Source organism: Bubalus bubalis, chromosome 7 (assembly GCF_019923935.1).
Source record: "Bubalus bubalis isolate 160015118507 breed Murrah chromosome 7, NDDB_SH_1, whole genome shotgun sequence".
NCBI classification, from domain to species: domain Eukaryota; kingdom Metazoa; phylum Chordata; class Mammalia; order Artiodactyla; family Bovidae; genus Bubalus; species Bubalus bubalis.
In genome coordinates, this window is record NC_059163.1 from 14,639,914 (window position 1) to 14,667,409 (window position 27,496).

Sequence of the window (27,496 nt, forward strand, 5' to 3'; positions counted from 1 at the left end):
TCCCATGTGTTGGGAGGTGCTCAGGAGGGCAGTGGCCTCAGAGCTGTGTGTTTGCTCCCAGGTTTCTTCCCAGGCAGTGAGATGAGGTTAAAGGTCAGCCCCACCCCTCTTCTGATCTGGAGATTTGTGAGGCCCTGAAATGCGTTCATAGTTCAGCTCTGCCTCCCAGACTCCCCACGGATGGTCCAGTCGGGGGGAGAGGGGCAGGCGGAGTTGCCTGGTTTTCTGAGTGAATGCAGATGACCTCATCTCATCCTTCTGGGCCTGGGGGAGGTGCCGTGACAACACTGATCTGCAGAAAACAGGTTCGGGAGAGGAGGTCACACTGAACAATGGGGCCAGAATTAGACCGTGGTTCCCTGGGCCACAATGTTACTCTGCTCCCCAGCAGAGCTGCCCCCTAGGAGCAGAAGGTGGGGTGGTCTCATGGGGGGATTGCCCTGGATCGGCCGTTCAGCCCCTGTCCCCAGGTTTCAGCATCCTGATCTATAAAATGGTGAGTCTGGGTTAGATCAGTTGTTTGCAAAAACTACTGGGTTGGCCAAAATATTCACTTGGGTTTGTCCATAGGAGGGGACAGAAAAACCCAAACAGACTTTTTGGCCGACCTAATACCTAGCAATGAAACCCTTTTTTAAAAGTTAGATGTACAGAACTCCAGGTGAAAACAGTGTTATTTGTAAGTTTCGATGTAACCTACACAGCAGATGAGAAAGGAGGCCACCTGGCTGGTTCGAACCCCTTGTCCTAGCTGTGTGACCTCAGACCCTTTCCAGGCCTCCAGTGCCTCTTCTATGACTTGGGAATGTAAGAGAGCTGGCCTCATTGGTTGTTTTTATGGACTAGACTAGTTAATTTTATTGCAGGGTGGTCACAATAGTGTTAGGCACTAGTAAAATACTGATTTGTGAATGTTTTAAACATAGTTAAACATTCATGGAACTTCAGAACCGATTAAGAACCTTTTATAGGCCCTTGGGCTTCCCAGGTGGCTCAGAGGTGAAGAATCCACCTGCAAGGCAGGAGATGCAGGGTCAATTCTGGAGATGTGGGTTCAATCCCGGGTTGATCCCCTGGAGAAGGAAATGGCAGCCCACTCCAGTATTCTTGCCTGGAAAGTTCCATGGACAGAGGATCCTGGCAGGCTACAGTCCATGGGGTTGCAAAAAGTCAGGTATGACTGAGCACACACATACATACGTGTAAGCCCTCACCAGAAGAGTGTCCCTTCTAGCTTTTTAAAAACGTAACCTTTGTGAAAATAATTCATGTTTAGCTGAACAGAACTTACTGGAGTGGCTGAATCCCAACAGGAGCCTGGTGTTGGATGGTGCTCTGTCTATACCCTCTCCCCCAACACCACACCCCCCGGGACCCACTGTCTTGCCTTTCTCTCTGCATCACGACTTTAATTCCTCATGGCTACACATCCAGAAAAGGTTGGCCGGTATGTGTGGCTTATGATCTCAAACATTCCTTATTTAACCTAACTAATGAGCTTTGGATGCGTCGCTGCCGCCCTCGAACAAATATTTATGGCACTGTGATGCTGAGCAGATGCTGTAATTCCACGGTTTGAGTCAAACCCAAGTCCCACCCTCGGGAAAATCACCCAAGTCAGATGTGAGTGGGCCCTGATTCAGTCAGAAGTGCCTCCCTGCCTTCACACACAGGAAGTGCTGTGGGGGCCCAGAGAGGGTGGAATCCAGCCTGGGGTGGGAGACAGGGCCGGAAGGCTCCTGGGAGGTTATGGGGTCTGCCCTGTTTTGATAACAAGGGGAAGGGTGGGATTTGGCGAGGTCAGAGGAAGACTTTTCGACCTTCAGGGCACCCATCAGAGCCTCAGGCATCGCCCAGAACGACGGGGGTCCCAGAGGATACAGCCTGGGGTCCAAGGGTCAGGGTGGGATTGAGTCTTGGTCCTGCAGGCTGCTGTAGCCCCTCTCTTGGCTCTGAAGCCAGGGCCCTGGTAAGGTCAGGAAAATGGACCTGAGGGCACTTTAAGGCACAGTGTGGAGGAGGAAAGGGACAGTGGAAAGACCACCCCCGCTTTCCCAGCAGACCTGGCCAGCTGGCCCTTCAGAGGCAGATGCTGCTTCTTTGAACAGTTTCCACGGGACCATAAACATCAAAAGGCCTTTGGTCCCTGTGGTCCTGAGGATCCCTGGCCTGTTCGCCGTCCTCCTTTGCTGTTGATAAACAGGCCACTGCCTGCAGGGTCCAGGACCAGATGGTAGACGCATGGAGGGATTTACAGAGGTCAGGCTGTTGGGAGCAAAGGCTCCTGCTTCCGGGAGCTGATCCCCACTCCCTGCGAGGAGGGAAGGAGACCCAGGTCTCTGAGCATCACTATGGGCCTGGCACTTTGTGAGGCCGTTTGGTCCTGATAACTAGGTCCCATGACCTGCCACCTGCCCTCCCAAACATATACATGTGAGAATTAAAGGTTCATGTTTGTGTTGTGTGGACTTGGCCAAAGCCACATGGCCAGGAGGTGGCAGAGCTGGACAGAACCAAAGCCTGTTCTTTTTACAGAGCCGTGAAGAAACCACCATTTACTTGGGCCATAAAATCCCTCTTCAGAACAGAGATGTCGCCCTCAGACCTGCCAGGAAAGAACGGTGCTGACCACAGGAGCCACCAGAAGCTTACCCCATGTCTGAGCACTCACGGCGGCCTTCACCCTCTCTGGGTCTGCAGTGTGGTTGGGTGAGGAGTGGGGTCTCACGATGCTACCATGAGACCATTACAGCCTTTGCACTGCGCAGGGAAGACCCTGTTTGAGACCTGGTGAGAGTTTGGTACCCGTTTCCCATACAGTGCAGTGAGACCACCAAATGCCAGGACTCAGAGGGGCATCTTTCACGGAACCTTCCCTGTCCATCTTCTCTGGGGGTGGAGAGCAGTATATCGGAAAGACTGCTCTCAAAAAAATAAAAATTAAAAAGAAATAAAAATTTTTAAAAAAGAAAGACAAACTGCCCTCCCCTTGTGGACATGCCTCTGAAGACCAATTCTTCAGGACTTCCCAGGTGGTCCAGTGGTTAAGAATTCGCCTTCCAATGCAGGGGAACATGGGTTTGATCCCTGGTCAGGAGACTAAAATCCCACCTGAAAAAGTTAAAGAAGTAGTGAAAGTCCTTAATCGTGTTTGACTCTGCAACCCCATGGACAGTAGCCTACCAGACTCCTCTGTCCATGGGGATTCTCCAAGCAAGAACACTGTGCTGTAGTGCAAATTAAGCCTGTGTCCCGAACTATTGAGCCTGTGTGCTCTAGAGCCCATGCACCCCAGCATGGAAAGCCTGTGCTCCACAGCGAAGACCCAGTGCAGCCAAAAAAAAAAAAAAAGAGATAAAATTTTCAACATTCACTTATTCAAATGCTCTTTTCCTTCTTTTTTTTTTCATTTCCATTCCTGTATCCTGATCACACCTCATGTAACTGCAAAAACTCAAATTTCTCCAAGTACCTATTTCAAAGTTGTCCATAAAGCAGGACCTTGTCGTTCCTGAACATGCTCTGAGACCACAGAATCCTTTAACCCTCCCAATTCCCGATCTGCACATCTGGGTATCAGGGTTGAATCCACACCAGCCTGCTGTGCGCTCATGAACCTCACTGTGAAGCTCTGGGAGAGCGCACTTTAGCTGGCTGGGTCTCCACCTGGGGACCAATGCCACTCGGTCATCATGAAAAAGAAAGAGTATTCATTTGTTCAACAACTTGGTGAAAAGCAGTTTGAGGTTCTGTCGTTGAAGCTGAAGCACACACTAGAGGCAATGCTGATGGAGGAGGACAGTGGCTGTCCTGTTACACAGAGGACAGAGAGGCTCGGTGTTATGACGCCAGTGCCCTTGACAGGCAGAAATTCCCAGGGGCCTCAAACCCTTACTGCAGATAGGGGAAGAAGGGGTTATAAATCATGTATGAAATGGATGGATGAAAAAATAAAATTTACACGGTAGCTACTTTTAGAAAGTAGCAAGAGGAAGAGATTAGGATAGTCTTCAAAGGGTATGTAGTTAACCTTTTTATAATAAAATGTTGGGATGAAAAGTTCCCCCATGATCTAACTATTTGTGCACCCAACCACTCATATTTTGATGTGTTCTTGGGAACTCGCTTACGTCACGTTCTTAAAAGTGGTGTGAGGAACTTCCCAGATGGTCCAGTGGTTGCGACTTCACCTTCCAATGCAGGGGGTGTGGGGGTTCCATCCCTGGTTGGGAGTTAAGATCCCGCGTGCCTCACAGCCAAAAGAGAAAAAAAAAAAAAAAACAAACCCAAAACATAAAGCAGAAGCAACAAATTCAACAAAAGCTTTAAAAATGGCCCACATTAAAAAAATCTGTAAAAAAAAAAAAAGTGATATGAACCTAAAATTCTCCACCATTAGTGTGGGAAAGATCTCTAGGTGGGTCTGAAGGCCCCATTCTATACCCTTCTTCACTTCGGTTGGCCTCCTTTGCCGAGTTTTCTTGGAGGACTTCTATCCCCTCATGCTCTGGCCCAAGCCTGGGTCAAAATTCTCCCCCTGGGTTCCCCATCACTCACGTGAGCCTGGACCAGGGTGGCACACAGCATCATGAGTCCGGCTGGCTTACGAGGAGGTAAAACTCTCCCTGGGCCACTGCATGGCTCGCTCTGCAGGGTCCTGGGAGGAGAGGGCTCACCCCAGCGCCGCTCGCCGGTTTCCCACCACGCGCTGTCCTGTATATCCCTGCTGGGCAGGAGCACCTTCCTTGACACCCAGAGGAGATCTCAGGCTCCTCCCTGTTCCACTTCCTCTTCCTTCTTGGCTCCTTCCCATCTGGCTTCCAGGTAGAAGTCCTTGTCTACTCCCTAAGAGCTAAACACCCTAAAGTTGCTACCCCTGGCTAAGCCCAGCATTTACATTCTGCTCAGTCTCAGCCCTGCCTCTCCTGGCCTCTCTGTCGCCCTGGTCCCAGCAATGAGCTTCCCGCCTGCCCCACCGCAGGGCTGCAGACCACCCCCTGAAGCCAGGGCTTGAGGACAGGTGACGCCATGGATGGGGTCTAGCTCCTGGGCTTGGGACCCTTCTCAGGCCTGGGACAGTGTCCCAGTCTCTGTGTTTCTCCCTAAATCCGGGACCTGGGTACTCGCTCTCCTTTTCACTTCCCGGCTGCCTTCCCCATTCCACCCTTGGGGATTCCGCCCCACAAGCTGGTGCCTGGTTGTCCCAGATCCCCCTTGAATGCTGCTCTGGGGAGGACTGGACAGGCCCTTTGATGGTGACCAGTCCCCCCAGGCAGGAGTGACAGGGATTTGCATGTGGGCCAGTGGTAGGGTCCAAGTCCCTAGATCCCAGCACCAGCACCCACAGGCCCTTGGCATGGCTCCTGGGACTCCGCTCTCACCCAGAGGTGCCCCCTGGAAACCCTTGGATTCCGGCTGTCTGCCTGTTATCCCCTAACGTGAGGTTTTTTTGGTTTGTTTTGTTTTGATTTAAACTCCCCATCTCCTTGCTTGGCCTCCTTGAGGGTCTCTGTCTCCACCATGGGCTCTGAAGGCCCCGCCCAGGCAAGTAATTGACACCCATGGGACCTAGAAACTCTCAGAGGTTCTCAGCGCTCTGGCTAAAGCTGGATCCCTGTACGACCCCCTCCACCCAGGGGTGTCTTCACCTCTCCTCGCAGACTCACCTGTCTGCCTGCCCTCAGGCTGGATCCTCACCCCAGCTGCCCCTTCTCCTGAGTTTCCTATCCTTTTCTGGACTTGCCTCACCGCGTTCATTGTCAGTACCTTTGTCGAGTCATTTCCTGTCCTGAGTGTGTGGATGTTTGAGGGCGAGTCATTACCACCACCACAGAATCAGACCCTGATCCCGTTGTAACGGGCACGCTGAGTGGGCATCCATCTTTTCATTAGGACTGTTTTCTGGCAGCTCACAGAAATGAACTGGCTGACTCTGGCTGAAAAGTCCTACTGGAACTGAAAACAAGGGCTTCTCTGAGAGTTGTCCGATCACAAGCATTGCTATCGAACTTAGGTCTGGCTGCTTGCTGCTCAAAATCAAAACATGAGCAGCAAATATTGGTAGAAATGGAAAACCCTGCTTTTAATCAGAAAGCCAACAATTTGGGGAGATGAGGCTCAGTGTCCACAGAAAATCAACTCTGAAGGCTTTCTTGGTGATGAAAGTTTTCAAAAGATAAAAAGGGATGTAATCTTAGTTAATCATTGAGATGGGAGAGGGGTAGGGTCATCACCATCTCCCCCCGTTACAGGCTTCTTTGCAGCCTTGTTGAGTCCTTGTGATCTTTCTTTAAATGCTGTCTTTCTTGTTCACACAGTTTGTCTGTGAGATCACTGAAGGAGAAGCCAGGGAAGAGATCTGGTCATCTGTTAATTACTTATTCTTTATTTCTACTCTTTGGAACTACGGAAGGAACCAACGCATTAGGCAAAGTATTCTGTGATTAAAAGATTTGAAAGGTGAATTTGGACCGGAGGTGAGTAGACCATGATGGGGAAGGGGGTGGTGGCCTGGTTTAAAAATTAGTCTCAATGTAGCTTTGCTAAAGTGACAAGAGAAAAGGGGTTTCCTGCTGAGGGCTGTTTCCTGTAAAGAGCTGCTTACAAATCCCCCTCCATCAGATAATCATTTCATTTCTAGGGGATTATGGATGAAGGTCTGTCTTCTGTAACTGTGTCATGCTGAGATTGGGGGCCAAGGTCTCAGCTGAAAGATATCAACATGAGTTTGAAGCATCTCTCTGCGGACAGTTTTAGTTGCCCATTTATGTATACAGGCAGAACAAGCACCTACAATTATTTTGATGCGCTTAAAGATACAGATGATGAGCAATAGTGTTCGTCTCATTCTCTTGAGGCCAGTTCTTGGAATTGTTCTAGCCCGAGATCCAGTGCTGCTCAGGATGGAACATCTTAGGTCATGGCTACAGCCTGGTCATCATGCAGTTAGCTGTTCCTTCTGCTGGCAGCTATAGCATCTGTAAAACGACTCAGGAATGTACATCAGATACTGAATCTGTGACTGTAGGGTCCTAATCTTTGACTGATTGAGCCTGCACGAGCCTGCTCTTCTGTGACTCAGGGAGGCCGGAGAGACTTCACTATCTCTATGAACAAGAGGCATGGGACACAGAGAGGCGTTAGTACTTGGGAGGGCCCACAGGGTTCTGCTCAGTTCCAGCATTAGAAGGAAGAAGCATCACTCTGTTTTCCTTTATCTCTCGGAGGTCCCCTTCTTCTCTGGCAGTAAAGCCCTGATCTTGAGCTGGACCTTTGGAACAGCCCTGTTTCCAGCCCCCCCTTCCATGTTCCTAATTTCTGGCTACTGGGAGCAATTAGAAGGCATACAACATTCTCTTCCTGGCCTGAGAGGCAGGGGAGAGGTTGGGTTGGCCTTGTTTGGGTCATCCACTGACCCCATGACTTAACAGGGCAAGATACCTGGGCCAACACTGCACCCAGCCTGCACGCATGAGGGAACAGAAGTTTCTCCCAAGCCAGTTCATAGCCCAGTTACCAGTAGAAGGGAAAGTGGCTGGTGCTGGTGATGAACAGCACTGTTGCCTTGCCTTCGCAGGTTACAGGGAACCCAGGCTCTGGCCAGCAGTGCCAGGGGTCCCAGGGATGCATGCAGACCTCAGACCATCCTCCTGGGGGATGTTGGTGGTCCTGCTCAGCCTCCTGCAGCAGCCTCTCTTCCTCCCCCACCTCCGCCTCCCCCACCCCCTCCTCCCTCCTACAGGCTGTCCTCCCATCCTTCTCACAAGGTCTCTTCATTCTCAGCACAGACACATGCTACCCTGATTTCCCCCAGGGGACCGAGCTGCAGGGTTTAGCAAGACTTCCCTGAAGCTTGGTCCCAGTGTGAGGGAAGAGCGATGATGTCCTTAAACAGGCTTCCAGGGGGCTCAGGTTCCGTGCTGACCACTCATGCCAGAATCTTCTTGTTTAATCTGCACTACCCCATGAGATAGGCACTAACATTCTCTGTGCTTTGCGGATGAGAAAACTGAGGTGTGGCAAGGATTGGTAACATCGCCAAGATCCAGAACTGCCATCAGGGCCAGGATTTGAATCCCTGAGCTGGACACCAGTGTCCCCACCCTGAACCACTTAGCCTCTGTGCTGCTCACCTACTGGGTGCCCAGAAAACGCTTGTTGAACGAACAAATGAGTGATTAAGCAAAGACAAATGGTGAAGTCAGTTCTTATTTGGCACATCTATAAATAATGCAGTCATTTGCACCTCTCACAGGCCTTACACGACGTGTATGAAATGAATAAGTCACTTCTCCAAACATCCATCTCCATTTTGCATGTTTGGACGACTTTTTGCTTAATTTTGCTAATGGATTCCTTTCCATTTTTATTTTCACTTCTACCCTTCCAATATTGCGCTTTTTGTGGATGTCAGTTCTTCTTTGAAATCCATCATGTCACTTGACTGTGTGGGCCCAATGTGGAAATCTAACAGCATCCAGGTAGAGACAATGGGGCTTTGTTTTTTAAAAAGGACATGGCTGTTTGAAATGAATCACTCACAACTGGGGCAATTATCTGGAGCCCTGAAAGCTTCTCGGTTGCTAGGAAACCACCTCTCCAAGCTCGTAAGCCTTTGCTAAACTTTTCATCAAGCGGTTGAACTTCTGCAGGTCCTGACCCAGTCTGCCATTCTAAGCTGTGCTCCTGACAGACGACAAGCAGGAATAGTGGCCCGAAAACATCCGTCAGACACCACCCGTGGTACAGTGGTTCAGGACCCAAAGTGGTTCAGTCCAGGACAGAGTTTGGAGACATACTGCCTGGGGTCGGATCCTGGCTCCAGCACCCACAGGTTTGTGGTCTTGTGAGAGGTACCCTTTCTCCTCTTGCTGCCTCAGTTTCTATCTCTGTAAGATGAGCATCCTCTTTCACGGTGAGTTGCTGATGAAATGAAATGATGCATACGGTGCTCTCAGCACAGTGCCTGGAGCAGCCCACAGCTCAGAAGTATCTGCTGTTGATACAATAATGACTAATGACCTGACCTGTGCTGCATAAGAAAGCTGACAGGGCAGCTGGGCAGATCACTGAGAGGCCCGCATTACAGATCAAGCCTCAAAGAGTGGCCAGTGGGCATCAGGAGCCTCAGAGCCTTCAGGGCTCAGGGAAGACAGGGCCTAGAGTTTAGGCCTTATTCCATGCACCTTTGAAGAAAAGTTATGACTAACCTAGAGAGTATATTAAAAAGATGACTCATATGAAAAGACCCGGATGCTGGGAAAGATTGAAGGCGGGAGGAGAAGGGGGCGACAGAGGATGAGATGGTTACATGGCATCACCGACTCAATGGACATGAGTTTGGGTAAACTCCGGGAGTTGGTGATGGACAGGCAGGCCTGGTGTGCTGCAGTCCATAGGGTTGCCAAGAGTCTGACATGACTGAGCGACTGAACTGAACTGAACTGAACTGGATTGCTCACCCTGTGGCCCGCCCACAGCTCAGCCCAGGGCCTGGCTTGGAGGAGGGGGCCTATCCACGCATGTAGCTCCCCACAGGTTCCTGGCCTTCTAGGAGCCCCACTCACCCCTCTGTGCCACCATCTGGCTGCCAGGCCCCAAGGTGCCCAGAGCACCTTGACAGGGCCCTCCACCCTGGCTGCCCTCAAGAAAGACAATGTGGAGGCTGGTCCCACCTTTACTGCTGGGGTTTAGGCAGGTGTTTGGATCTTTCTGGGATCCTCATCTGTGAAAGTGGGCAGGAATCTGCTGAAAAGGTTGACTGTGAGATCAGAATGAAGGTACCTGAGTGTGTTCATTTCCCAGGGCCACTGTGACAAAGGGCCACAAACTGAGTGGTTTAAAACAACACACGTCTTCTCCTACAGCTGGGGGCTCAGAAGTCCCACGCGGTCTTATGAAATGAAAATGTCTCCTGCCATTTTAATAAGTAAGAAATATCACAGCCATCCGCGATCACTGGCCTCCAAACATGAATGAGGGCTCCCAAAACTGCAATCCAACGGATGCTGCCCCTCCCCAACGGTGATGGCTGAGGAGCTGGGGGAATGAATGCAAGAAGCAGCCACCTGCTGCTCCTTAAGGTAAGCACGGAAACAGGATGGGCCCCAGACAGCTGAGGTGCACAGGAAAAGAATGAATTCAGTGAGCCCAGAGGCGGGCATCTCTGCATACATAGAATGCTTAATTCCTTGATACCTGATCTTTGATGTTTAGACTACCTGCTCCCTCTGTTGCAAGCCTGAGTCTGATTTCCCCTCCTACCTCGTTGGAGCAGTTTTCTCAGAGATAACCGAGATGCTGTCTTCTGGGTTTGGAGTCCTAAACATTCCCACCAAACAAAATAACTGTCAACTTTTAGGTTGTGACTATATTTTTTAGTCGACAGTCTCACTGGGCTAAAATCCAGGTGTCGGCAGGACTGTGCTCCTTCTGGACGTTTTAGGGGAGAATCCATTTTCTTGTCTTTTCTGGCTTCCGGAGGCCTCTCACGTTCCTTGGCCTGTGGCCCCTTCTTCCATCTTCAGAGCCAGCAGTGGGCGGGGAGTCCTCATTGCTTGCTGCATCTCCCTATGAGTACAGTCAACAGAGGTTCTCTACCTTCTGGAACTCATAGGAGAGACTGTTCTCCACTGGATCACCGAGGATACGCTCCCCATTGTGGAGCCCTGTACCAAGGTCCCAGGATAAGAATCTCTGAAACTGACCAAGCTGCATAGCAACTGTTGCCATGAGCCTCCAGATCTAGATCAGCCAGTTCCCTGACCCCATATTATGTAAAATACCCACCCTACTATCCACCTTATAGCATCCTAACCAATCACCTAATGCCACCATTCCAGTGGGAATTTTCTCTGTCTCGAGGCTATAAAAATTGGCTGCTAGACTGCGAAACGGTTCAGCTCTCTCTTGAGCCGGCCCACTGTGTCTCCTGTTCTAATCAACTTTATTCTCCTCTCATTTTGCCCCATGTCTGGAAATTCTTTTCCAACCCATGCACGGACCACGACACCCAGCTCAGGTCCATAACCTTAATCACACCTGTGAAGTCCCAGAGCTGGTGCTCAAGTCAGCGCTGGGTGGGGCTGAGATCACGGTGTCATCACTAACGTCTAGGCATCCACTGTGCTTTCATCATCTGAGTTTGAATCCAAGATCCTCCACTTGCGTTCAAGTTCTATGAATTTAGGCACAAGTTAAATCTTAATCTCTCTAAGCCTTAGTTTTTTCACATGTAAAATGGGTTTAACAATAGTACTGCCCCTTCTGCCACAAAAGGCCTAACATGAAACCTAAACAAGATACTATGTGTAAAACCCCCATATGGTGGGGCCACAGAGCTCAGCAAGGCATTTGTTCATTACCTCAGTAGTTTTCCCTCAAGAAGAAATGGCATCACCCTCTAGTTTTAATCTTCCCTAGCTGCTCAGATGGTAAAGAGTCGCCCTCAGTGTGGGTCAAGAAGATCCCCTGGAGGAGTAAATGGCAACCCACTCCAATATTCTTGCCTGGGAAATCTCATGGACAGAGGAGCCTGGCGGGCTACAGTCCATGGGGTTGCAAAGAGTCAGACATGATTGAGCGACTAACACACACACACACACACACACACACACCCCTTCTATTTACAAATGGGGTTCAGAGAGGTTAGCCCGGTGTCCAAGGTCACACAGCCCAGAAGTGGCTTTTCCTCTTTTTTCCTCTGTCCTGGAGTGGAGGAGAGGTTGATGGAGAACTAAGTCAATCAAAGTCCTGCCAGCAGACCCACCAGGGCAGCTGCTGACTTCTTCCTGCTGGGCCTGAAGTTAAAACCTCCTCTTGAAAGTGAAGAGGTGAGGCCTGGGCTCCCAGAAGGGGTGCAGAGGAACCATGGGGGATGTGAAGGGCTTCCCCACACATCCTCCGGCTTATCTCAGCCATCGCAGCAGGTGGGGCTGGTCCTCTCTGGCTTCCAGAACTAATTCAGATGCCCTATAGCCTGGCTCCTCCCAGCTCTTGTTCCCTGGGACACAGAGGAATGTGTGTAGTGGTACCACTGGGTGAGCACTATAGTAGGAGTTAGCTGGGCCAAACTAGAAACTTGGCTCCAGCATCTCCTAGCTGTGTGATTCTGAACCTGTTCCCTAACTTCTCTGAACCCCAATTTCCTCATCTGTACCATATTCTCAAGTTGGATATAAGGGTTAAAAATGATCATGGGAGAATCTGGGAATATTTGGAAATCACGGTAGGCTATGCTCACTTGCTTCAAAACATAACAAAACAAAACAAAACAAAAACAAAATAAAACAATTGTCATTTATTGAGCATTTATGTGCCTGGCACTGTGATTTGCAGGCCGTTGTCCAATTTAATCTTGCCCTTCCGCCCACAACCCCCAAACCACAAGGTTGGTATTATTATTAGCTCCATTTCCTTGGTGATGAAATCAAAGCTGAGGAAGGTTAAAAGTTGCATTGGGAGCTGGAGGCAGGAAAGCCTGGAGGTGAACCCCACTTTTCACGTGTGTCCCCACCTGCCATGTGCCTCTTGCCGGGAGCCCATTAAAAACAAACAGCATTCCGAGCCTCATTTTCGATGTAACATTTGTTATTTTATTGGAAAAAGCTGGTATTAACATATTTATAATTTTATTCAACAGGTGGATAGTTTGTGAGACACCCAAGAAAACGAGAATGCACCTATGAGTTACAGAGTCCAAAATGGTCAGGCCCTTCTAATCTACCACCACGTGTCCGAAGCCACGGAGCAATCAGTCCTCAGAGAGTACTGAAATGAAAACGAAGACAACCCGACAACTCCACAATGACTATGTGAACGCTCGTACATTCAAAAAGAGCAGGAGATTTAAACAGGAAGGAAGCAAAGTTTGTGACTATGTTACTGGCCCTTCTGCCACGTCTAGTTTTACCTCTTCCCTCGTCAACATCTTTTCTCAACACACATTTTACTCACAATGCTTTTGTTCATTACGCTTTGGACATCATTATTTTCCAGGGATCCAAAGACATGCTTTTTCTTCTGAGAAGATCTTTTCCTCTCTTCTCCCTTTTCGGTTTGGTGTCCACAGTTTAAAACAGAGTAAGGAACCAGGAACTGTATTGAGACCTCCTTCTGAATGCAGTGTAAGCTTTGCGCTTTGTAGAAATGGTCCGTGTTAAATCTATGATCTGATCAGTAACCTCCATCTGCAAATGCAAATTGCCTCTCAGCATCTGAATCACAAAGGGAAATGATCATGCCAAATATCCGAATAATTGTATAAGGCCCTCAGAGCTGGATTTTGGCTTCAACAAGATTTCTATACAATTTATCACATTCTTGAACCTCTTTACAAAGGGAAAAAAAGGAATCCAATCCTGTGATTGTTAGTTTTAATTAGAATAGATATGTACATATAATACTGTCCAGGTCACCTGGATTTTACAGTGATATATAAACAAACATTCTTCATTCATGTTGATTAAAAAAAAATCAATGGACCCATTTCCTTGTGTAATTATTGTATGGCTGGAAGTGAGTGCACATGCGTTCTGTGCTTTGACACACACAAAAGTAGACCATTATCCGCTGAGAAAAATCTTGAGTTGGGTCTATTTCCTGGGTTAGGTTACATCTTGTTAAAAAAAAAAAAAGTCAGATTCAGTCGGGCCTCTGCTTTCTGAATCAAAATGCAAGCCACGTGGTTCCGCTGGGAGTTCCAAGGGCAAAGACAAGTTGGCGTGGTTGGCGGGTGGGCCAAACCGATCCTGACAAAGTAGGAGGGAACCATCCTGGAAACACCGCATTCTCACTGGCCCGCGAGGGGTCAGAAAAGAAAAGGTATCTTAAAATGGTCATAACATGCAATTTTCTTTTGGAGACAGTTCAGTGCATCTGGAAAAGGAGCTGGGGTCCACATCTGGGGTGGAGAGAGGGCAGAGTTCCTTATCACCAAACAGGCGAGGAGACCCGAGGGGGGTCTTCTCCTTTCTGTGTCTCAGTTCTCCCCGACCCTCATCATCATCCTACCTGCTCTGTCCTGCTTCACAAGATGAAGAGATGTTTCCAGAACCTTCCAGGCTGGAATGTTGCTTTAACATGAGCCACCAACATGGTGGGAGGGAAAAGGTCTTGTGGGAAGGCCTGGATGGAATTCCTGGCCCCTCCTTGGTTGATACAGGCCTTGGGCCTCAGTTTTCCCATGCGCACAGTGGGGAATGACAAGTTATTCACCTTTAATCCCTGGCATGGAGCCTGGCACTCAGTGTGCAGTTGACATGTATGGAAGAAATGAATGGGCCCCCGCTTCTCAGGGTCATGATGAAGATTCAGGAAGATCACGGAGGGAGCCAGGACGAGTTCCTGGATCTCCTGCATCCAGGAGATGTGGAGGACAGCTGCAGAATGACAGGTGAGCTGGCACAGAGGCCATGGAGGTTACACCCGCGGGCCTGGAGGGCCGGCACCACGCCTAGCACTGGGCAAATGCTCTGAGAAGGGTGGTTAAGTGGTGAAGAAAACACGCACCCACTGCAGGTGGGTTCTGCTCCCCTTCCTCTCGAGAAACTGTAAGGGACCTGCGATATTCTGAAAGACATTAAAATAACCTAAAAGAGGAGCTCCCAAATTCTCAGCATGAATTCACGATCCAAAATGCAAAAACGTGAGACTCTCGGCTCTGAGACAGTGGCAACTGCTCCATTTAGCATCAAAAGAATCCCTGGCTGGCTTGTTTGAGCTTCGTTATCTGTCCCCGGAGCCCTGAACTGGGGCTAGTGAGGCGCGCGAGACACACCACTCCGGGGCTCCCGAGGCCCCCGAGAAAGGAAACCGCTGGCGTGAAAAATGAACGCACAGACGGAGAACATCCTAAGCAGGTGGGAAAGACTGCACGCGATTAAAGTACGGGATGCAAGAAGTGAACTTCCAGGCCGACGATCCCGTCGATTTACTGTGACTCCTTTGTCCTGTGTTCCAGTAGAAACCATTCGCAAAGGTGGGTCCGGTCCTGGGATGCCTGGAGGGACGCGGCCCGGCACACCCCCCCACCCGCCCCCCCCGCAGTGGCCGCTCCAGCGCGCGGCCGCCGGGGTACCTAGTGCATGTCGGAGTTCACCTTGTCCTGGAAGATGTACAGGTTGTTGGTGGCCGCGATGGCGATGATGTTCTCGGCCGGGTGCCAGGCCGTGTGCAGAATCTTCTTGGTGAAGTCCAAGCTGTCCACGCTGATGTCGTCCCGTCGCCGCTTGCCGCCCACGCACACCCGGCGCGGCTTGAGCACCGCCCTGGGCTTGCTGCTCTCCCGCGACGCCTCCAGGGTCACATCCCGCTTGGTGTTCCGGTCAAACATGCGGAAGAAGTTGTTGTAGGCTCCGGTCATGATGACGCTGGCGGGAGAAGGAGAGGCAGGCGTCAGGTGGGGCCCCGGAGGAGGAGGAAGGAAGCCTGCTGCTCCTTCCCGGGGCTGCAGAGCTATCACCCCCGGAATGGGGACCCCGTGGGAGCAGACCGGGACAGGCCTGCCTCCTCCCACCTTCTCTGGAGTGGGGGTCCTCTTGTCCCCACCCCATATCTGGGCTGCATCGGCACACAGACTTAGAGCCCGGAGCTGAGGCCGTTGAAGGCTCGCCCCAAGCATCATAAAAACATTCCCTTGTACTTTGCCCTGTATCCCAGGCGAGAGAGCCCTAGACTTGCAATGAGACTAGGCAACAGCAGAAGGAGGGCAAAGGAAAACAAACACAGTAGACACAGGGCCATAAACTCAGCACCAAAAAAGGGCAGGCCCCCCTGAATCAGCCAGACATAGCCTTCTGGTAGAAACCTAGGACCCTCCTGCTGTCTGAGCAGTTGAGTGACTAACCGATCACTCCGCACACCATCCATGTGTAGGCGTTCACAGACTTCCCCCCACCACCCACATCCAGCTAAAGCGCATTCTCCATTTGTCTATCCACTGCCCACCTCTTCTCCCCCACCTCCCCTAAGGAGAGGCATTCCTGTTGAATCAGAGAAAGGATGTTAATCTACACAGTAAGAGCTGGGAGAGAAAGAATAGCAGCTACATGGATCTGGGCCTGGAGAAAGAAGGGGGCTAAGGATTTGGAGCATCTGGGGGCAGAGCATACAAAGTCACTGGGGAGGTGGGAACAGATTCCAGAAAGCAATACTGAGGGTACGGAAGCGATCCCCTTCAGTGTTCTTCAGGAGAGATGCGGGTCTATTGGAACTCCTCCTCCCTTTTGGAGATGAACTGTGCTTCCCAATGGTGTCATTGCTCCCAGAGGAGCCACGAGGACGCTTAGGTTTACAAGGGTTAAGCACGCAAGCCATGGCTTCAGTATCACCCGAGCTACCGGAATAATCCCATGTGGAGGAGACGCAAGAGGGCAGGGGTCCATCTGGGTGGACCAGCAGAGTGTGGGAGCTGAGGCCCTGGCCTGTAGCATCTTTATGGGAGAACTGGGGAGCCCATCTCCCCGGGGCCCACCTGAGAATGGACAAGTTGTGATTACAAGTCACCTCGCCAAGGCTATGGTTTTTCCAGTAGTCATGTATGGATGTGAGAGTTGGACTATAAAGAAAGCTGAGTGCCAAATAATTGATGCTTTTGAACTGTGGTGAGTTCAGTGTGGAGAAGACTCTTGAGAGTCCCTTTGACTGCAAGGAGCTCCAACCAGTCCATCCTAAAGGAGATCAGTCCTGGGTGTTCATTGGAAGGACTGATGTTGAAGCTGAAACTCCAATACTTTGGCCACCTGATGCAAAGCGCTGACCCGTTAGAAAAAACCCTGATGCTGGGAAAGATTGAAGGCAGGAGGAGAAGGGGACGACAGAGGATGAGATGGTTGGACGGCATCACCAACTCAATGGACATGAGTTTGGGTAGACTCCGGGAGTTGGTCATGGACAGGGAGGCCTGGCATGCTGTGGTTCATGGGTTCGCAAAAAATCGGACACGACTGAGTGACTGAACTGAACTGTGAACTGAACTCACACGTGGACCATCTCTTACCATCACCCCCATCATCCGCTGGATGGGGGTGGCCTGGATGTGGGTTGGGGAGGGAGGCCCCTGCCTGGTCAGTAACGCTGCTCAGGGAGAGGGGCCCCCCTGGCAGAGGGCGAGGGGAGGGTGACAAGTGTCTCCCCGTGTGAGAACACAGCACCGTGTCTCCGTTCTCACCGATCAGTCTGTCCCTCTGAGTTCTGATTCTTCACAGAAAGGACATTGTCCTTGGCTTGGGGCCTGGCGCGTCTGGGCCAGGAGCTCTCTTTTGGTTCCAGCCCACGAGTGGCCCCTGCCTGGGCTGTGTGTTTGCTGGGGACGCCGTGCGCCCACGACCTTCTGCCAGAGCCACAACTACATCGTTAGCGGTCGGCGCCTCCTCCTCTTGCCACCCAAACTCTCTCTGACCTCGTGTTCAGAGACGGGTGGGTGGGTGTTTGGGGGCCATGAGGATGCAACACCTCTTACATAAAGTGGCTCTTCCGAGGCTGTTTGGGGAGCTTCCAGGCAGAAGGGGGCGAGGCTCACTACAGCCCCACTAGGGAGCAGAGGGCACCTGCCAACTGGGTGGTTGGAGAGGAGCTCCATGAAAGGACTGTTCACACATGTTCTGGAAGGTTCTAAGGGAATCTAGGGAAAGTGATGTGCCCGGGGACTGGTACATTTGTAGGTTTTGAAACCCGCCCCCGCCCCAACCCCCCCCAGGCCTGAGACATGAAGGGAGGGAGGAGTCATAGGAAAGAGAGAGAGAAAGAACCAGAGGCAGAGAAATCTGTGTGAAGGGGGTTGTCCTCTGAAGGAAGCTGTGCCCTAAGGGACACGGTTAGCCAAGATGACAGGGAACAGGGGGGATGAACGTTCCAGCCTTTCTCGCCACCCTCAGGCTCCTTCTAGTGTGCCCCATGGTTAAACCCAGCCAGAGGCCAGCGGGCACGCAGGCCTGTGGATGCCCCACAGGGTCAACATCCAGGCACAGTCTCTTAGGAGGAGGAGGGTGGAGACGGGAGCTGGAGGGGTCGGGGGTGGGGGACACCTCTGGGCTCACCTCGAAATACTAATTCATCATCCATAGGCAAGCATCCACCTGTGCCTCTGTCTCCACACCAGGCGGTGGCTCTGGGGGCACGTGTGTCTTGTTTGAGTCCCCAGGGCCTGACTTGGCCCTCCAAGGGGTAGATGGTCCTTGAAGGAAAGACAACCCCCAGCAACAGCCAACAGGAGCTGACCAAGCACAGGGCAACTCCCTCCTCCCAACCCATGAAGATTAAGGATGCAGTAAATGCTTTGTAAACCAAATGGACTGAAGGGCCAGAAGCTTCTCTTGGTCACGGCCAGACCTGCAGGTTCAGGAGGTGCCTGCCCCTCACAGGTGTTGGTGCAATGAGCATCTGCCGAATGAATGAAAGAATGACCAAATGAATAAGCGAATGCCATGGAACGGTCACCCACAGTTACAGCCACACTTGGAAGAGAAGCTATAACCAACCTAGACAGCATTAAAAAGCAGAGACATTACTTTGCCAACAAAGGTCAGGCTAGTCAAAGTTCTGGTTTTTCCAGGAGTCATGTATGGATGTGAGAGTTGGACCATAAAGAAAGCTGAGTGCTGAAGAACTGATACTTTTAAACTGTGGTGTCAAAGAAGACTCTTGAGAGTCCCTTGGACTGCAAGGAGATCCAACCAGTCCATCCTAAAGGAGATCAGTCCTCAATACTCATTGGAAGGACTGATGCTGAAGCTGAAACTCTAATACTTTGGGCACCTGATGCGAAGAGCTGACTCATTTGAAAAGACCCTGATGCTGGGAAAGATTGAAGGCAGGAGGAGAAGGGGATGACAGAGGATGAGATGGTTGGATGCTGTCACCGACTCAATGGACATGAATCTGAGTAAACTCCGGGAGTAGGTGATGGACAGGGAAGCCTGGTGTGCTGCAGTCCACGGGGTCGCAGAGTCGAACACAATTGAGCAACTGAACTGAAGTCTTAGAAAGGCATGAAATGCCCTGCTCAGTCCCCCTCCTCCCCCCAACCCCCCACGGACAGGGGACAGACCACGGGTGGGTGGGGCGGTTTCTCTGACACTATGTGAGGGAGCGATGGGGGTGGGATGGGGTTTGCAATCAAATGGTTCTCCTTTTAAAGAGACTCATCTAATCCCTGGAGGTGAAGGCGAGGGTGGGTGGAGAATTCTAATGTACTTTCTGGCTCTATTCTTTTCTGTTTTAAAATCTTAATTGGTGTGAATAGATCTGAGTGTTGTTGAGACAATGAAATGACAAGCCCCTGGAGGTGCTGGGTGGGCATGAGGAACCCACCTCTTCCAGGCCCGCTGGCTGCTGGTCGGTTGGTAGAGAGGGTGCCCTCGGCGCCCTCCCTCCCAAAATGGCCCCTCTTCTCTCCCCTGATGTCAGCTCACCCCAGGGAAGGCTGGGTGGGCTCCTATGTCACCTAAGTTATGACCCATGAGGCTTCCCGACAGTGTGACCCCGCCCCCCAGTGTGGGACAGGGAGTGGGTTGAGCCTGAAAGTGAAAGTGAAGTCGCTCAGTCGTGTCGGACTCTTAGTGACCCCATGGACTGTAGCCTACCAGGCTTCTCCGTCCATGGGATTCTCCAGGCAAGAATACTGGAGTGGGTTACCATTTCCTTCTCCAGGGGATCTTCCCGACTCAGGGATCAAACCCAGTTCTCCCGCATTGGAGGCAGACGCTGTAACCTCTGAGCCACCAAGACGCCCCCAAATCAGAGAGGATCTGGCGCCTGAAAGTCACTGAAGCCGAAGTCCAGGTCTCTGGGGCTGACCTAGGGATCCTGGGTGTGCCAGCGGCTGCCCCTTGGGGTCCAGGCATGTGACCCTTGGCCAGGTCATCACCAAGTGTTATTGCTGTTCAAGTCGCTAAATTGTGTCTGACTCTTTGTGACACCATGGACTGTAGCCCAACAGGCTCCTCTGTCCTCCACTATCTCCCACAGTTTGTTCAGATCCCTGTCCATTGCGTTGGCGATGCCATCTAACCAGCTTATCCTCTGCTGCTGAAATGCATTCATCACCACAGTGCCTACCCCTTAACCAGTGGCTCTGCCAGCCGTGGCACACCCGTGTTCAGGCTGGAGGACAGGGAGGAGGGTGGGGTGAAGTCAGCAGAGGGGCCATCCTACCACCCAGCGCCCAAGCGTCCCAAGGCCAGGGGATGGGGCGGGGGAGCAGGGGGGTGCATGGACAGGTTGACCCTGGCCACCACAAGCAGACGCTCAGGGACGACCCCACAGAGCTGGGGAGGTGACACAGGGGACCGCTGCCCAAGGTGCACCCTCCGTTGCCCCTTCTTCCCACCTCTCAGACACAGCAGGGCTGTGAATGAGGAGAGGTGGGCAGGGGAGTGGGTGGCAGTGATCCGGGGACCCTGTGGGTATGAGGAAGCCGGGCCAGAGTCTCCATGTGCAGGACAGACAGCAGGGCAGTGAACATGGCCAGGAGGGCTTGTAGGGCTGGGGAGAGGCCTGGACCCCCACCCAGGCAGTGCCTTCTGCCAGGTGAGCAAGGTGAGCGAGCAGGAGGCAGAGGCAGGGAGGAGAGAGGGCGAGGCGGGCGAGGTTCCAATGTGTGCATGTGTGTGTGTGTGTGTGCGCGCGTGTGTGCGTGTGTGTGTGTGGGGGGGTGGGGGGTGGATATGCTTGTGCACCCCTGCAGAGAGAATCCTCAGGCCTAGGGGTCACCAGCCAGGATGAACTCTGACCTCCAGACCCCAGGGCAGTAATCCCACCAGGCCTGTCTGGCTCTGCAGATGAGAGGGGGCCTGCCCGGGACCCTGGCAGACGCCCTGTCACTGCCCCAGCTGGTGTGCACTGGTGTAGGGCTCTGCAGGCTGGGTCACAGGGCTGGCCTGTGCAGTTTTCCCCTCTATAAAATGGGGTAACGAGGGACCCCAGCCCCTGGTGAGAATAGCCCCAGGAATGGATTAGATAATATGCTAAAACGCTTAGAACAGTGCTGAGCTCAGGAAGTTCCACCTCCTCTTATGTATTAAATGCCAGCAGGTATTCATGGTGCTAGAGGAGACTCTTGAGAGTCCCTTGGGCAGCAAGGAGATCAAACCAGTCAATCCTTAAGGAAATCAACCCCGAATATTCATTGGAAGGGCCGATGTTGAAGTCACAGAGGATGAGATGGTCAGATGGCATCACTGACTCAATGGACATGAGTTTGAGCCAACTCCAGGAGATAGAGAAGGACAGGGAAGCCCGGCGTGTGCCATCCATGGGGTCACAAAGAGTTGGACATGAATTAGTGGAGGAACGATGAACAACATTTATGGATTTTAACCATCCCTGTGGCCCACCTGTCTGACTAGGTGCCCAAGACTATGGAAGTAGAAGGAGGGAGTGGGTGATGGATTCCCAGAGAAGGGTGCTGCCTGCCAAGGGGCTGGACTGGGGGCCTCACCCTTCTCTCTGTGCCTGTAGGAGCAAGAGAAGGGAGAAGACAGCCCCTTGGTTCCAGGGAACACTTCACGAAACCCAGTGGGCACTGTCACACCACACCCACCCTTCCCCTGAGCCACCAGGGAAGGGAGAGTGAGATCATTAAAGTCATTTGCAACCCACACAGCTGCTAATCCTCCTTCCATTCAGATGCGGGATCCAGAGGACACCCCTGGGGAGGAGGGAGACCCCCACACACACACCTGCAGAGGGAGGGGTCTCTTCCACCTCAGAACACCAGGTCCCAGCATCCTGCAAACCACGCCAGGTCAGACTGACACATTAAGCCCCTTCTTAGGTGTGCTCTAACACCCCAGAAGGTTCTTTTAACAGGGAAAAGGGGAGTCCCTGCCCTGGCTTGCATCTAAGCAAGTTGCTTCACCTTTGCCAGTCTCGTTTTCCTCGTCTGCACCTGAAGATCACAGCCTTGGCTGCCCTGGTCCTCAGCCTCTCTTCTTTCCACTGGGAAAGACTCCTGCCCCATCCCTGTGGGGCTGAAGGGTCTGTCAATCATGATGCTCTACTGCCCCCTTCTGGCCAATTGTGGCATGCAACAGACCCTGTCCATGCTAAACTGGTGCAAAAGTGAGCATGTGACCCCAACAAAGCCAATCAGATCCTTCTCTGAGAATTTTTCCACATATCTAGAAGGGGAATTCGGAGAAGGCAATGGCACCCCACTCCAGTACTCTTGCCTGGAAAAATCCATGGACGGAGGAGCCTGGTGGGCTGTAGTCCATGGGGTCGCTAAGAGTTGGACATGACTGAGCGACTTCACTTTCACTTTTCTCTTTCATGCATTGGAGAAGGAAATGGCAACCCACTCCAGTGTTCTTGCCTTGAGAATCCCAGGGATGGTGGAGCCTGGTGGGCTGCCATCTATGGGGTCGCACAGAGTCAGACACGACTGAAGCAACTTAGCAGCAGCAGCAGAAGGGGAATTGTGGTCCAGAAGGACAAAGGAAGGGGGACTATTTGGGGTCACCATCCCTAACTGCAAGGGGGAGCCAGCCATAGTCAGGGAGGAAGAACCTAGTGTGTAAGAAGCAGGGAGGCTCTGAGATGGGCGTGGACAAAGAAGAAATGGCCCCAAAGTTACAGCATGAGCTCTGAGATAGTCTTGCTGGAACTTATCAGAACAAACTTAGGCTTGCTTGTCTGATTCCTGTAATTGGAAGATGCTTAAAGTGTTAGTTGCTCAGTCATGTCCAACTCTTTGAGACTCTGTGGACTATAGCCTGCCAGGCTCCTCTCTCCATGGGATTCTCCAGGCAAGAATACTGGAGTGGGTTGCCATTCTCTTCTCCAGGGGGTTTTCCCAGCCCAGGAATTGAACCTGGGTCTCCTGGATTGCAAGGAGATTCTTTTTACCGTCTGAGTCATCAGGGAAGCTGGAAGATACTTAGTTGACACAAATCCCTTTCCCCCAGGCAGAATGAATCAAGGAGAACTTCCCAGAAGAGATGGCATTTGTGGTGGGTCTTGAAGGCTCAGCAGGGTTCTTTAAGACAAGATAGACAACAGACCCATGTGTGCCAATCATTGGACCACCCGCTGCCAATACAGAGCATGGCCTTGCCAGGAGCATCTCACACAAGGTCTCATCCTCAAAGCAGCCCTTGAAAGACATGGTTTATTCGAACCACTTTCCATGTGAGCAGACTCAGAGAGATCAGACCGCTTGGGAAAGATTGAAGGCAGGAGGAGAAGGAGGTGAAAGAGGATAAGACATTTGGATGGCATCATCGACTCAATGGATATGAGTTTGTGCAGACTCCGGGAGATAGCGAAGGACAGGGAAGCCTGGAGTGCTGCAGTCTATGGGGTCACAAAAGTCGGACACAACTGAGGGACTGAACAACAACAACAACAATTAAGCAAGTAGCTGGAGACTGGTTGACTGTGGTCTGGAAATCCAGGGTGTTGGATCCAAAAACCTCCACTCTTTCCTCTCCCCCAGGCTGCCCATTAGAATCTTACTGGAGTTGGGTAAGGGTTGCTGTGAGCGTTATCAGATGTCCACTAGCTCTTTGCTGCCACGTATACAATTGGGATGCTGGAAGTTTCCCATTAACATAAGAACGACAGGAAATGCTGAGCTATGGGATTCAGAAGGTTGGCTTTGGTCTGCAAGGATGGGGGCCCTGAGGGGCAGTACTTGCTTCTCCCCTTAGCCTCTGAGCTCTTGGAAGGCAGGGATCGGGCTTTATTTATCTTGGGATCCTCCTCTATGGGCTTTCCTGGAGGCTCAGAGAGTAAAGAATCTGCCTGCAATGCAAGAGACCCAGGTTCAATCCCTGGGTCAGGAAGATCCCCCGGAGAAGGGAATGGCAACCCACTCCAGTATTCTTGCCTGGAGAATTCCATGGACAAAGGAGCCTGATGGGCTTACAGTCCATGGGTCGAAAAGAGTCAGATACAACGGAGTGACTAACACACACACACCTCCTCTACGGGGCTTGCTGGGCTCATAGGATGGCGGCGATGAAGTGGAAGGAAGTGGCACATCCCTTTGCCTTCCAGGAGGTCAACAGTCATTGACTGGACACTTTTGAGGCTTCAACTAAGAGGCTTAGAATGGGTTGAGCTACAGTCCCACTTCCAGGGGCACTCCAACCAGTGGGAAAGAGGCAAGGTGAAAATGTGTAATAAATGCAAAGACACAGAAGGAAAACCCAGGAGGCTGGGGGTGTTGAGATGGAGAGGAACACCCTGAGGGCTTCCTGGAGGAGGTGGCCTTGGGTTGAATCATTTGAAGTGACAGCAGGAGTGAGCCAGGTATAATGCGGTCAGGGTTCCAGGGGGGTGGGAGCAGAGTGGGCTGTGGAGGTGGGTGGCAGGGACTGCCAGGGCTGGGGTGGCTGGCATGGCAGGAAGAGGTGGGTGAGAGGCAGGACAGCTGAGCTGCAGGCTGGGCCGGGGAAAGACAGGAAGAGAAGGCGGCTCCCGTCGCTGGAAGCCCAGCATTCACTGTTCATGGCTGCCCCCTGGTGGTGACGTGGAGGAAGGGCGGGCAATGGTCACAACCAGTAGGGAGCCCAACACTGACTGACAGACAGACACAACACACACGCACGGAGCAGTGTTGGGATCCCCTCTTTCCAGCACTAAGTCTGTCTTCTGAGACTCTAATAGACTCCCAGACCTGCTGCCGGTGTTCGCTGGGGGACCCCCAATGTGTCAGCCTGGGTGCAGGCTCCCAGAGGGAGCGCTGTGTCCCTCTGACCCAGCAGCATCCGTCCAGTCCCAGGCCAGGGCCTCCACCTGCTTTTCTAAGCATCCTTCAGTGGACGCCCTGTGCCCACCATTCCAGTCCCGGTGAGAGCACTGTCCACGTGGGGACCTCTCCGCCGGGTGAGCCCCAGGATGTTGGCGGCAGCTCTTAGGGGCTCCTCCACCCCTGGATATAGCAGGTTGGTCCCACTTGGGGCCAGCCTGCTCCCAGGGGTGCCCTTCAGCTCTTGTCCCTGTGGTTCTGCCACTCCCCTCACCCACCTTCCCCTACGGTCCCGGGGGGCCTGTGCTCATAGCCACGCAGCATCACAGCACAGAGGTTCTCACAGGACCACGGCGATGCCAGCCACACTTAGAGCTCGGCCTTCTTATGGCCGGACGCTTGGGACTGATGGAGTCCACACCCCTGGATGCACCCGAATGGAGGGCTGCCGGCTTGCACCCTGTCCCTTCTCATCCATCACAGCCCTGCTCCAGTTGTGAAGTGTGACGGGTGACGTGCTGATGTCCCGGCGCAATGTGGTTTTCATCTCCGTGTGGTCTGTTACCCAAGTCCTTGCCCTGGACCTTCCCTGTCCATACTCGCCCTGGGCTGAGCCGGGTGATGGGGGAACAGGAACTCAAGTCAGGCTCAGGTCCATTCCCCAGGTGGGCAGGGCTGTGAGGGGCGGGTGCACCTGTGGAAGCCCCCTTGTCCCAGAAGATGCAGGAGCTGGAAGCGCTCTCTGGAGCCCCTGTGGGCCGGAAGCAGAAGCCATAATAGCTGGAGGCGGGTGTAGACCAGTGGCTAAAGCCTTCTGCCCCACGGGGGACCTGGCACTGATATACCCATCACCCTTGACAACCTGGGGAAGGGGCTGCGTGGTGAGGTACCCAGAATTGGCTAAAGATGCTCCCACTACCGCTCAGGAGAACGGGGCTCCAAATGGATGTAGTTTCAGAATGTGAAGTTTCATTTCCATCCTTGAACTTGAGAGCTGAGAGCTGGAGCCTGCTTATAAGAAAGGCCGGGGCTCCTTGGAACACCTTGATTCCTTTGGCTGGATAACAGGGAATTCTGGCCCCGCCTAACCGCCCCCCCTCCCCATGCCATATCAGCAACTGGGCCCACAGAGCGAAGGTCCAAGGTCTGAGGTTACCTGTCACTCCCATTCCAGGCGCATTCGAACTTGTCAAAAATGCAGTCGTTCTCGTACAGGGAACAGAGTTTGCTCCGAAGGTAATCATGGACCTGGCGGGAGAAGGGGACGATGGGGTGAGTCAAGGGGGTGCCTGGAGAGTCCTGGTCCCCTCTCCATGGGGAGGGTCTCACTGAGCAGGGCTGTGCCTTCCGGGGTCTGGATGGCACTCCTGACTCAGCCCTGATCACTGGGAAGGGTCCACAGCTTGGCACATGGCCAACCCCTGAGCTGTGGCCAGACAGGGGACAGTCACAGTGACGAGGGGAACAACACCAAAGGGAACCACTTCCTGGCTCTGCCCCTCCCTGGCTGTGTGACCCCAGACAGTGACTTCACCTCTCTGAGCTGTGGTCTGTGCCTCCTTAAAGTGATAAGAGCACACACCTCATGGGCTGTTCTGGGATCAATGTAAGTGATGGGAATAGGGTCTTGTCCTTTGGGGACAATAGTCACCCTGAGCACACTGGTGACCATCATGGAGAAAAGAGGACGTTCACTCAGGTCTCTCAAGTGTAACCTCAGTAGGTGCTATCTGTCCTGTTTATAGATGAGGCACTGAAGCTCAGAGAGGTTAAGTAACTGGCCCAAAGTCACACAGCTTACAAGTGGAAGACCAGGATCCTCTCCCAGGGTAGCCTGGCATCGCAGGAGAGTTGGTGACCCGATCCTGCAAGCTCTGTGCCCACAGGGCCTCCTGCATGCCAGCTCTCTTCAGAGACATGGCCCTGGCCTCTGGGTGGGGGGAGTGCATGCGTGCTCAGTCGTGTCCAACTCTTGGAGATCCCATAGACTATGGCCTGCCAGGCTCTTCTGTCCATGGAATTTTCCAGGCAGGAATACTGGAGTGGGTTCGATTTCCTCCTGCAGGGGATCTTCCCGATACAGGGATCGAACCCACGTCTCTTGAGTCCCCTACATTGGCAGGCGGGTTCTTTTACCACTGAGTCACCTGGGTGGGGGAGGGGCAGGTAAATGAGTAACATGAAGCCTAAACTCCTGGCTCTGTGTGTCTTCATGACCCAGGAGAGTCACTTAGCTGCCTGGAGCCTCAGGTTTCCTGTCTGAAAAGGGGGTCATGAGACACCTGCCCTGGAGAAGAGTGTGAGGATTCCAGGAGACGGATGCAGGGCAAAGCACTGGGGAGCTATCTGTGACCCCAGTTACCTACGGAGGGATGGAGAGAAAGAAACGTCCAACTCCTGCTAGGCACTGATGGTGGAGGGGGGAGGAAAAAGCAGGTTTTCATCCTCTTCTGTCTGGGAATCTCTTATTCATCTTTAAAAACTCAGCTTTAGAGGAGGTCCCCTCCTCTAGCAGGGCTTCCCAGGTGGCGCTAGTGGTAAAGAACCCCCTCTGCCAATGCAGGAGACGCTAGAGGCATGGGTTCAATCCCTGGGTCTTAGAAGATCCCCTGGAGAAGAGAATGGCTACCCACTCCAGTTATTCTTGCCTGGAGAATCCCATGGACAGAGAAGCCGGGTGGGCTACAATTCATGGGGTTGCAGAGAGTTGGACACGACTGAGCGGCTGAGCATACCGAACGCCTCCTCCGACAGCCTCCCTGGATTTCCCCAGGCTACACATCTCTCTCTGACTCTTTCCTTGGG

The 27,496-nt window shown here is 52.4% G+C and overlaps 1 protein-coding gene and 2 long non-coding RNA genes across 4 annotated transcripts in view; 2 read left to right on the forward strand and 1 right to left on the reverse strand.

Moving 5' to 3' along the window:
* The first annotated feature begins 1,112 nt into the window (after window positions 1–1,112).
* LOC112586147 lies at window positions 1,113–2,972 on the forward strand. Its single transcript, XR_003110525.2, has 2 exons — window positions 1,113–1,174; window positions 2,536–2,972. It is a non-coding gene; the product is annotated as an uncharacterized LOC112586147 (long non-coding RNA).
* Window positions 2,973–6,322: 3,350 nt separating this feature from the next.
* On the forward strand, window positions 6,323–10,072 carry LOC112586148. The gene is made up of 3 exons (XR_003110526.2): window positions 6,323–6,476; window positions 8,652–8,833; window positions 9,867–10,072. It is a non-coding gene; the product is annotated as an uncharacterized LOC112586148 (long non-coding RNA).
* Window positions 10,073–12,570: 2,498 nt separating this feature from the next.
* Window positions 12,571–27,496, reverse strand: part of PPP2R2C (protein phosphatase 2 regulatory subunit Bgamma) — a 165,865-nt gene continuing 150,939 nt past the window's right edge. For both annotated transcript variants that reach the window (XM_006051833.4, XM_006051834.4), the window contains exons 8-9: window positions 25,848–25,939; window positions 12,571–15,368 (exon numbers count right to left, since the gene is read on the reverse strand). In XM_006051833.4, the coding sequence (XP_006051895.1) occupies window positions 15,077–15,368; window positions 25,848–25,939 (384 nt within the window). In that variant the 3' untranslated portion in view covers window positions 12,571–15,076. The remainder of the gene's footprint in view (window positions 15,369–25,847; window positions 25,940–27,496) is intronic.